Source organism: Capsicum annuum, chromosome 9 (genome assembly GCF_002878395.1).
Source record: "Capsicum annuum cultivar UCD-10X-F1 chromosome 9, UCD10Xv1.1, whole genome shotgun sequence".
NCBI lineage: Eukaryota > Viridiplantae > Streptophyta > Magnoliopsida > Solanales > Solanaceae > Capsicum > Capsicum annuum.
This window is the reverse complement of record NC_061119.1, coordinates 211259605-211272303: the sequence shown is the minus strand read 5'-3', so window position 1 is coordinate 211272303 and position 12699 is coordinate 211259605. Positions and strand designations below refer to the sequence as shown.

At 30.7% G+C, this 12699-nt stretch overlaps 1 protein-coding gene across 1 annotated transcript; it reads left to right on the top strand.

Annotated features, from left to right (window-relative positions):
• Window positions 1-6538: 6538 nt before the first annotated feature.
• Window positions 6539-10054, top strand: LOC107841766 (protein kinase PINOID 2). Its single transcript, XM_016685611.2, has 3 exons — window positions 6539-6923; window positions 7911-8131; window positions 9095-10054. Exons 1-3 carry the CDS (start codon window positions 6570-6572, stop codon window positions 9912-9914), a joined length of 1395 nt encoding a protein of 464 aa, XP_016541097.1. The 5' UTR covers window positions 6539-6569; the 3' UTR covers window positions 9915-10054.
• Window positions 10055-12699: the final 2645 nt, after the last annotated feature.

Genomic DNA, 12699 nt, shown 5'->3' with positions numbered 1-12699 from the left:
ATCATCATCATCAAGGTATAAACTATATAACTAATTTATATGACCTGTGTCAACAATGTGTAAGTTTTATATTTTATTGGAATGTTGGTTTTAAATTTGCATAAATACTGCATATAAACTGCATATGACCTGTGTACAGACTGTGTAACTACTATATAGGACCTGTAAATATAGTGCATATAAAGTACTGTATATGAACTGTGTAATTTCTGTATAGCACCTGCATATATATATATATTATATATTAGACTATATAACTACTTTATATGACCTGTGTCAACAATGTGTAAGTTTTATATTTTGTTGGTATAAATTTGCATAAATATTGTATATAAACTGCATATAACCTGTGTACATACTGTGTAACAAATATATACGACTGTACATATACTGCATATAAAGTACTGCATATGAACTGTGTAATTTCTGTATAGCACCTGCATATATATTGGATATTAAACTATGTAGGAACTGAATAAATGTTGCATATATACTGAATATCAACTTTGATCAACATAAACTAACATTTCAGCATCAATTGTACAGAATTGTATCAATTACCAAAACATATAGTATTCGGCATAACATTTCATAATATGAATCTCCGAGTGTATCAACACAAAACAGAAACAACCCTAAGCATTTTAACACAAAAACATATCTAACATTAATGCTTCAAAGACATTTCTAACTAAATTTGCTGCACACCATCATTTTTCTTCAACAATCGACCAGTAGATTCATCTTCACTAACTGCACATTGGCTTTGTTTCTTCTTTCCATAATCCCACAGCAACACACCATACCGAGTACGAATAGCATCAATATCATCTAGATGATTAGAAATTTCAAGACCATCAAGCAAATACTCATCAAAGGCAGCAACAAATATACCACAGTCCCTATAAACATAATACATCATTAGTATAATTGACAAAAAAGTATGTAAAAATGAGAAATTGAATGCGCATTCAATATATTACGTGTTAGCTTGCATTGGCAATCCATCAACAATACGAATATCAAAAGAATTAGCCACTGGAAGTCCATCGCTCCTACTTTCCCAAAATCCAATACAAGAAAGAAAGTGTGAAATTAATTCTGAATACGCTGCAACTGATTTCTGAACACGAACGGCACGCCTTGCACCATGCGTTGAATCATACACATATATGCATTTATCTTTAAACGACAACCTCTCCAAAATCCAGTGAAACTCCTCATCAAGATTAATTGAGAAAAGAACATTGTCAACGCTATTCCACGGGACGTTGCATCTCATAAAAAATTCAAGCATGTACTCAACGATTTAATGTTCTTGAGTGATAAATGTTATATCTCTATTGTTCTCCACAAAATGCTTATACAAAGTCTGAATCAAACAGTTAAACCAACAATCGGTGGTTATAAATTTAACTGAATCACAAACAGACCCGTATTTTAACTTCTTTCGCAAATAGTAAAAGATAACATCAATATGCTGAAAATACGAACAACAAAACCACGTTAAATGCTAAAAATAAATACAGAACAGTAATTTAAATCATATAAATACAAGCTACTTATATAACGTGCATCATATCAACTACTGCATACAAACTGTGTATCTACTGTGTAGGACCTGTATATATATACTGAATAGAAACTACTGCATTTAAATTGTGTACATACTGTGTAAACACTGCATAGGACATGTATATACATTGCATATTAAGTGCTTCATATAAACTGCACATAAAATACTGCATAAATAAAGCATAGAACTTATATAACATTCATCATATACAAAATTTCAGTATTCCAATTAGATTATCACTATCAAGTACAGAAATAAAAGATATATAACCTACTTAACAAGCAAATTCATTACTTACCGAATCGGTTAACGGTACTCCTGGATATGCCAATGTGAAGAACCACTCTTTCATTTTCACAATATCAACTCCATAGTCAAAATATTTTCGGAGAGCATTAGTAGAATTAGAATAAACAGGCCTGGAAAAAATGTTACAAAAATTGTAATATATGATAAAATAAAGAAAAACAAAAAGAAATTACAAATAGAAACTTACATCTGTTTAACGCGCAACGATCTCGCAACAAACCTGTTAAACTTTAACGTCACTTTCATATCATTAATTCGCTTCGTAATACTTTTCACAAAAGGATGCTTTATAAACAAGACATGTTTTCTTGACTGAGCATTCTCTACACACTTAGATGATTGGCCTTCAACTTTGCCACAATCAGAATCAAATTTTGACAAAAATAAAGATTCACATACTGCCGCTGGCTTACGTAATCGGCGAAGAATAACAGGTGTTTCATCCAACATAACAGGCGCAGCCACCATGTTTTCCCCAATCCCTTTAACATTATCACTTGTAGTTGCATCAACTTTTCTAACATTATCACATACTAAATCAGTCACATAAGTTGTTGCAACACTCTTATCGGGTTGAGTGAACTTAGAAATTTCAGCATCTGAAATTTCTGACCAGTCAAGCTCATTTTGGCTAACCATTGCCACATCACCTTATTTTTGTGTCTTTTGATCATGTAAAGGTTGAGTAAATTTAGACATTTCAGAATCAGTAAAATTAGATCAATCATTATTAACCTGAATATTTCTACCATTCCCTATATCCTTATTTTCACCCGAGCTTTGTGTGAACTTCAAAAAATCAAAATCTGGAAAATTCTTTCAAGCACCATCCTTTAAAGTTTCAGCTGTAGAATCAACATCGACATGACCACCTACACAATCACCTACAAAATTAATTTTCTCTCCAACGGCATCCACCAAATGCCCAATTACATCACCTCTTACATAATCTGTTGCTTTCCCTACATCATCCATCAAATTGTCACTTATATGATCCACTTACGGTACAACATTATTTTGTCGTCCCACATTAGGTGGATCATTAACTTGATCATCACCTGTACCACCAACATTAGGTGTCTCATCGTCTTTTTCATTTGAGTTGTCACCATCGTTATCACCAATTGATATACCAACCTTTAAAAAAAATTTATAAAATAAGTACAATAGTGTATATAAGATTTGTTAAAAAAATAGAAGAAATTCAGAAAAAGAATACTTTAGGCTCATTCTTTATATCTAGAGCTCGAAAAATCAATTCAAATGAGGATTTCATAAACTTCTCCATCGAGGAAACCTTTTCCGTTAACTAAACATAAAAGGAAAAAGTCAACACGTCAATTAACAAAAACATATAAATATTAATAAAAACCTTCGATATACCATTTTAACATCACTTCGCAAAAGTGACAATTCATTATGTGAGCTTGACTGACTACATTCTTGTTTGCTGGTGCTAGGCAAATCAACAGAGTACACAACCGCATCCACAGATTTGAAATCAGGTAATTGAAAGATTGTTTTTTTAAGAACTGTCGGCGTAATGTTACGCAACACAACCTGCACATAAAAAACAACACTCGACATTTAAGAAGAACATTACAATTTAACAAAGTATATATAAATTACAATTTAAAACAACGATATACCTGCTCTTGCCTAATGTCAAAAAATGCAGACTTGACCTCCTTGTATGTTGGTCTATACTTTACAAACTAATTCAGTATACGTGGCACACCATCGCCCACTCGGTCAGCAAGATGGCCATTGGTATAAGGACAACACTCATAAAACCAACAATGAAATGGAAAAGAAAAACCAGCACAACGATACATAGTTTTTCGCTGATAAACCTTAGACTTCATTGACTCTAACACCAGACGAAAATAGAATTTTCCCCAAGGAAATGTTTCATAGTTCCCAGATTCAACCAATAAGAAATCATTCTTAGTTATAACATAACTATACGTGACAGAAAAAATAAAGGAATAAATGAATAATAAAACAGAAATTTGTAAAGCATCTTCATCACATCGCCACTTTTTTTCCATGAAACACTCTTCTAAATCAAGTTTTGTGACCTTGGACTTTCTTGAAAAATACAAATCCACCAGCTTACTTTCTTCACTAACAGCAAACTCATTATTGTACTTTTCGGTACATTTTAAGCCGCTAGTTATAGCAAACTCTTGTAAGCCGAAACGTAACCTAGTGTTATTCACTTTAATCCATATTTTATCATCTCTCTCACAAATAAGTTCCCTGAGAAACATTCCATGGATAAGTTGATTTTGAGGAAGAACATTTGGTAAAGATAAGAAATACCCAAAGCAACTATTCTTAAACAAATCAAGTTGCTTCTTGTCCAACTTAGATTTCAACGCAGTCATAATAGCACAGTTTGTGTCCATACTGAGCTGACACTTGTAATGATCAGATGGACCAAGAAACAAATCCCAAACCTGCAATACATAAGTGTGCTTTTAGGTATAAATATATCAAAAAGCTACATATATTACTCATACAGTGTTGCTAATTGTACATCGTTACAATATAAATAGTCAAACTATACACAGTTCTTATACAATCCTGATACACAAATAGTTGTACAATCAATATACACTAAGTATACGCATACAATATAAATATTCAAACTATACACAGTTCTTATACAATCCTGATACACATATAGTTTATAGTAAATGTAAACTAATTTTACTAATACAGTAATCATCACAACAGTGTTGCTAATTTTACACAGTTATAATATAAATATTCAAACTATACACAGTTCGTATACAATCCTGATACACAAATAGTTGTATTGTCAATGAACACTAATTGTACGCATACAGTATAAATATTCAAACTATACACAGCTCTTATACAATCCTAATGCATAAATAGCTATACAGTCAATGCACACTAATTTTAGTCATACAGTATAAATATTTAAACTATACACAGTTCCTATAAAATCCTGATTCTCAAATAGTTATGCATTCAATGTACACTAATTTTACTCATATTACAACAGTCTTATTAATTTTACACAGTCACAATATAAATATTCAAACTATACACAATTCTTATTCAATTCTGATGAACAAATAGTTATATAGTCAATGTACACTAAATTTCACAAAAATCACTACCCAATATATTTCATATACAACACTGACACATATTATATACATCAATAACACACATATTTCAAACATACACAAATTCTACAAAACAAGTGAACATCTATCAGACATAATTAATACATACAAAAGCACAAACAATGTACCTCAAAATCAGTTAATTTGGGTATTTTTCTCTTCCAAGGAATTTTTTTACTTTTCTTTTTGGATGATTGAGCATCATCTTCTTCGTCATTTGATCAATTCATTTTTTTCATTTTTTTCGGAGGAACAAGAGCATCTCATTCATCAGTTACAATTATCTTCTTCTTTCCTTTAGATGACTTACCATCATCTTCATCATTTTTTGAATCACTGTTTTTTTTTTCCGAATGACAACAAGATCTGAATCATCACTCAGATCTGTATGTACTTTTTTTTAGTTATTTTTTTTTGTTTCGCCATTGATGGATCAACTACTAATTTACCTTGAGACCTAGTAATTCGACTAGGACTAGTATGAACATTCTTCAAATCCTTCAATCGAACTTCAGGATTTGTTAAATCTTCAAAATCAACATCTGGAGCAATGAAATCAGGATCATATCTTAAACCTTTACCAGCTAATTTTGTATCAGTATTAACTTTTTTCTTCATTTTCAGCACAACAAATTTCAGAAAATCTAATCGCAAAGAACAGTCGAAAAAGTTAAGGAGACTGTAGGTACCAGTTATTATCCTTTTTCCGAAAAAAAGACAACTGTTAGGGTGAACTGTAGATACAAGTTTTTTCTTTTTTTTTTCGGGAAAAGAGCAACTGCAAAGGGCGCGTGTGATTTTTTTTATTCTTTAGCGTGTAGTTTATTAAAATAGAGGAAGCGCGTGACTTATTAAAACAAAGGGCTAATAAATGATATTAAAAACAGTTAGAGTGTTACTTTTGTCCAAAATGGGAAACGTGAGCCATTATTTTCCATTACTTTTAAAAAAAGCTGCGTGGTGTCTTTTTCTCATTATGTATTGCTTTTTTGCCTCAAAACTCTTTCATTTGCACTGATCCATATTGTAGGCCCAATTTCTTGTTTTCCTTACGTGTAGCCATCGTGACAGTGGATATTTTGGGGTAAGCGGTATCATGATCGAGTGGCTATTTACTAGATTTTTTAATTTAGGTATTAGTTTTGTGAAATTATTTTAATTTTAGGTGTTATTTTTGTCTTTCTCCAAAAATGTACTCCTATTATTTTTAGTTAAGAAGAACTTATAAGTGAGACCAATAAAAATAAAAGTGAAATTATATTTTTAAATAATTATCAAATAAAAAAATATAATATTATTTTTGAAACGAATAAAAAAAATGATCACATATAAAATAAGACGAAGTAAATACTTATTTTTTACTTTTAATTCTCTCACAAAAGTCAAAAACAACTCTAAATTGACAGCTAATTCTCTCACAAAGGTTAAAAATATGGTAAATCACCTCTGTCCATTGTATATATAAAGCTATTGTGAAACTCAATAAACGTGCTCTCCCTTCACACTTTCTCTAACCAAAAATGCCCACCACAAATCTCTATGACTCAGACAAAGACAGTACAACTTCTTCTTCACTAACAATGCCTTCTACTATTACTACTACTACTACTAATATCAGTAGTTTTAGTAGTTGTCGAAGCTCAGTTTCATTCTCAACAGAATTAACAAATTTCTCCAATTCACAGAAGAAGCCCCACAAATCGAATCAACTCGAATGGGAACTCATAAAACGGATCCGGGTCGAATCGGGTCAAGTTAAACTTGAGCATTTTAGGTTGTTGAGAAGAGTTGGTGGTGGAGATATTGGAAGTGTTTACTTATGTGAAGTTAGGAATCCTGTTGTTGGTTTGCCTCAGTGTTTTTATGCCATGAAGGTTCGTGTTACGGTTTGTTAAGTGAAAATATTTTTCACATTTAGCTAACGAACCCCTTGCTTCTCATAATTAACGCAATAACATCTATAATGTGATTGTTTTAATAGTCTTGTTTAACAGAGGATTAATTGATTCTATGTTTTATTTTTTAAAAAAAATTAAGGTGTGTTTATATTTTTTTTGTTGTGTGTTTTTATGTTTTATTTTTATTCGTTTGATTATACTGTTATTTATTTTGAGTCAGAGGCCTATCAAAAATAATCTCTCTACTTTATCTGAAATAGTGGTATAGATAGCATATATTTTACCTACCTCAAATCCTATTTTGTGTAATTACACTGAATATATTGTTGTTATTGTTAATTTAGTAGTTGTTTGGCCATGAGTATTTTTTTACTTTTTTCGAAAAATTATTTCACTCTAGTGAAAAAAGTGAAAACAAGATATGTTTGGCCATGAAAATTTCAAATATAATTTCGATACTTTTTTTCACTTCTATTTCTCTCACATAATTTCAAAAACAACTTTAATATATATTCATGACCAAAAACAATTCCAACTCTATTTTCTAACTCTGAAAAGTTATGTTATCATGGCTAAACGGTGCCTTAAGGTGTGTTTGGTATGAAAAAAAATATTTTTCAAAAAAAAGTTTGATTGTAAAATAATTTTTGGTGTTTGGTAACTAAGAATTTTTTTTTATCTTTGGGAGCATTTATACATTATCTTACAAAACGTTAGGACTGTCAAGGGGTAGAAGTCATTATCCTCTGTTTTAAGGAATTTATTTTTGTATAGAAAATATTTTTCGAACATGAAAAAATAAAAAAATATTTCGAAAGAATGTTTTCCTTCAATGTATAGATTAGTTAATCAAATTTGATGCTTTTTACTCTAGTTTTTCTTGTCGTTTGATTTAATTTTTGTCAATATTTACAATTATTAACTTTCGTATGACGTTCTGTTATTTCGATCCCTATCCAACAGGTTGTGGACAGAGAGGCAGTAGAAATAAGAAAGAAACTACAAAGGGCAGAAATGGAGAAGGAAATATTAGGGATAATTGATCATCCATTTTTACCAACATTATATGCGCAATTTGAAGCTAAACATTATTCATGTTTAGTTATGGAGTATTGTCCTGGCGGTGATTTGCATGCCCTCCGCCAACGCCAGCCCGGAAAACGCTTCAGTATTTCCTCTACTAAGTAAGTGATTTAAAATAAATTTATATATTTGAAAAAATATTATAAGTTATAATAATTAACAATTTAAAATATTTAAAAGATTAAAAAAAAATTGAGGCAAAGAAAAATGTTGTTGATTCTCGAAATTTTAACTATGCTATACAAATCAAACCATGTGGTGGACAGTAGCGGAACCAAGATTTTCATTAAGGAGGTTCAAAAGTGTACGCACAAACTAAGCTGAAGGGGGTTCACAATCTATTATAAATACATAAAAAATAATTTTAACTATGTATAAATAGTGTAATCTTTCGCCGAAGGGGATTTGGATGAACCCTTGAATATATGCTAGCTAGCTCCGCCCCTGATGGTGGAGTGGTAAGTACTTCTTCATCCTTAACCAAAGATTTTAAGTTCGAGTCTTCTTAGGTACGAAGTCACTTTTATTAGGAAGCGCTTTATCCCAATGTGAAATGTTTTGACTCGCATTCGAATTTAATCCAATTCTAATGTGAGTATTGAACCACGAGCGAAAAAGAAAAAAGGAAAGCTATTTGCACCATCATCAATCACATAACAAAAGATAGTTGCATGTAAGTTTTAGGTGCTGATGATGTAAGACTTTTTTACAGTATTGAATCATTTACTAAAGGTAGGTAGTGGTAAGTAACTTCATTTAATAAATATCAATGTAGTAGTTGGTAATTTATAGTAAGTGATGGTAGCACATAATATGTTAAAATAAGTTAAATTATTTTAATTTGATGTTAGTAATATCTAAGTTTTTTCGGAAACAACCTCTCTACCTTCATTAGGTAGTGATAAAGTCTGCGTATACTCTATCCTTTTCAGATCTCACTTGTGAAATTTCACTGGGTAAACTGTTGTTTTTGTTAACTCTAATCTGTAATGACAAGTTTTAAATAACACTCACTTTATTTTTACTAATCCTTTTTTTTTTTTTTTTTTTTTTTTAATTTTCAGGTTTTATGCTGCAGAAATACTTTTGGCATTAGAATATCTCCACATGATGGGAATTGTATACAGGGATTTAAAGCCAGAAAATGTTCTTGTAAGATCAGATGGTCACATTATGCTATCAGATTTTGATCTCTCGTTCAAGTGTGATGAAGTTGTTCCAACACTTATAAAGTCGAAAACCAAATCCATTGCCAGAACACCAAGAAACTCTTATTGTGCAATGCCAATTCAACCAGTGTTATCCTGTTTCTCATCACACAAGACACAACAGGAGCAAGAATTCCAAGAACGGAGTCAAGAAATGGTTGCTGAACCTATAAATGCGCGATCAAAATCATTCGTTGGGACACATGAATACTTAGCCCCTGAGGTCATTTCAGGTCAAGGTCATGGAAGTGCAGTAGATTGGTGGACACTAGGTGTATTCCTATACGAACTCATTTTTGGTACCAGTCCTTTTAAAGGAGAGAACAATGAGAAAACGCTCGTCAACATACTGAAGAAGCCACTCACATTCCCAAGAATCGCGATAACTAGCAACAAAGAGTACGATGAAATGGTAAAGGTTCAAGATTTGATATGTAGATTACTTGTGAAGAATCCCAAGAAGAGAATTGGGAGTTTAAAAGGTTCAGTTGAAATAAAGAAACATGAGTTCTTTAAAGGTGTAAATTGGGCTTTGATTAGGTCAATTAAACCACCACAAGTACCAAGTGATTTGGTGAAACTGAGAGGTGTTAGAGGTGCTAGTGTTGTTCCTAAGTTGAGTAAGAAACAAAGAGAAGAACCTTATCAAATACCTCAGTATTTTGATTACTTCTAAAGCATTGTAAATAATTTAGGATAATTAAATTAACAGGATAGTACGTTTTAATGATCATGTATGACATGAAGGAAAGAGGTAGTTGTTTTCATGTACATGTTTCTCTTTTAACACTATGATATTATCTGCTTTAGATTTGATTTGCATGATTTTTTCCCAAAAGGTATTACACCATTTGAGAGTATACTTGCATCTTATATAGTATGTAACTTTTCTTTTGAATTATAACTACAATACAAGACTTTATTTGCACATTCAATAATCTACTTCTCGAACTAAGTTTTTTATGATAATCACCAAGACTCATAAGTTTTACATGGTCCATTATTTTATGAGCCAATGTAAAGATTCATTGTGTGTCACTCATATCGGTCCGAGAATTTATCGCTACTGAAGTCCACTAGCTAGTGTGCTCTCCGAATTCTGGTAAATGTAGTAAACCGAGTCTCACGTCGTCACTATACAATTTTCACACTCGATTCTAGAACTTGAGAGTGAATTAATGTCCTGTTTGATTATCTCGAGTAGTGGTATTTTCCGCTGCTCGTCCTTTGAAATCATAGATTTTGATATCAATTGTTAGGCTAATTTAATTTAAAAATACTCTCAACATAATGTGATATTATTTACTCTGAGCGAAATCTGCATGTTTGTTTCTCAAGTCTCAGATCATATAAAAGTATCTCTACACTATATATATTTTCATTTTCTTTTCGGCTACCAATATAAATCTTTATTTGCATACCAACATATAATTTAAAAAATATTGAAATTAAAGATTAGGAACATTCCATTTATCTATGTGCACCGAAATGTTACGAGCGGTATATGCGTGTAAAAAAGTGGGGGCAGAACATAATTGTCACCATGTTTTCATGTGATAGCCATTATTACAATCTGAATAATCATGAAAATATTAATGAATTTTAAAAGGTTATCACATGAAGAGAAATCTCACAGTAACTTATAAAATTGTTTATATGAATTAGGAGGTCACAAGTTCAACCAATGAAAACAATCTCTTGCAGAAATGTAAAATAAGACCGCATATCATAAATTCTTATGATTTATTCCTACCTCAAACCTCGTACATAACGAAAGTTTTAATGTTGACGTGTAATTAAGAGATTATGGGTTCAAAAAATGAAAACAATCTCTTGTAAAAATGTGGAACAAGATTACATATACTATAAATTCTTATGATTTAATCCTTTCTCAAATCTTATGCATAATAAAAGCTTTATTGTATCGAACTGTATTTTTTTCAATTTTAAAATTCAATACTATGTTTTATTTTTGTTAACGTCTTTATTTTTACCCTATCTCCTCAAGGAACTTCAATATCTATGGCCTAGGATTCATCTTTGTCACTTCATCATTTCTTTTCTCATTATTAAAATAGCACCAAAAATCTAAGTAGCCCATCATGTTCCTTCCCCTTTTCCACTTTCAATCTGAATCATCATGGAAATATTAATGAACTTTAAAGGAGGATAGTCTTCAAGTAATCGATAAAATTATTATTACGTAATTAAAAGATCATGAGTTTAAGTCGTAAAAATAGTCTCTTATAATAATGTGGCTAAAATTGTTGTACAATAAACTCTGATACTTTGCTTATTTCCTGATGAATCCTACGCATAAGAGAAGTTTTAATGCACCAATAACCTTCCTTTTTAACCTATCAAAATTCAATATTATGTTCTCTTTTTGTTAACATCTTTATTTTTAACTTTTCTCCTCAAGGTACTTCAATATCTAAGGCGTAGGATTCATCTTGTCACTTAAATCATTTCTTTTCTCATTATTAAAATAGCACCAACAATCTAAGTAGCCCATCATGTTCCTTCTCTTTTTTCCACTTATACATAAAAGAAATTGGCACATTGTGTATTATCTTTTGGATTACTATTTAAGTTTTAGCCAGAATTTTTAAATTATTCAGGATTGATAAGAGGAATTGTTCGGTTACAACCTTCAAACTATGAATTCGAGTCACTAAAAAATAAAAAAGACGAGTTACTTAGGCAAGGATAATTGTTTTTTTTTTTTTTTTTTTTTAAAAAAAGTATTAATTCAGATTCATCGATTTTTTAAGATAGAAATCAAATTTTCGCATTAAAAAGTGGCTACTTTTTAGTTGCATTTAAAAGGATGGCTAAACTTCAAATGTTGACTAAAAAATCGATTAATCCCACGTAATTTTTACATTATTCAATGTTAACTTCGATCCATATCATTTTTCATCTTTATAAAGTGAATTTGTTTCAAAGTATTTGATATGTTACCAAATATTATTTTCTAAATTTGCCTTAATAGTTACTATTTTGATTTGTGGGTATTAATTAAGTGAGATGTTTCACAAAGAAGTAAAATAAACAAATATACTTATAATTAAAGTTATTAAATATTCCTTAAAGGACAATTATTTATTAACAATCAGTGTGAACTTGTACATAATACATGATTTGTAATGATTAGCTCAAAATAAACTCAAATTAAAGATAAAAGACATCAGTACACTTATTTTGACCAAAATTATATTATCATAACCTAAACTTTGACCTTTATTGAATTCTACGTAAACTGTATTCTTTTACATCATTAGATTGTATTACAGAATCAGAAAGATTTAGCTTTAAATTGTATTTAATTAGTACTATTAATTCTGTTTTGTTGGTGAAGTTGACCAGTTGACTAAAAAGTTCCAAATAAAATAACAAGTGTATTCAAAAGGATAGGTTGTACGCAGTCTGTACCACAATCACAAAGGTGAGATCGAAAA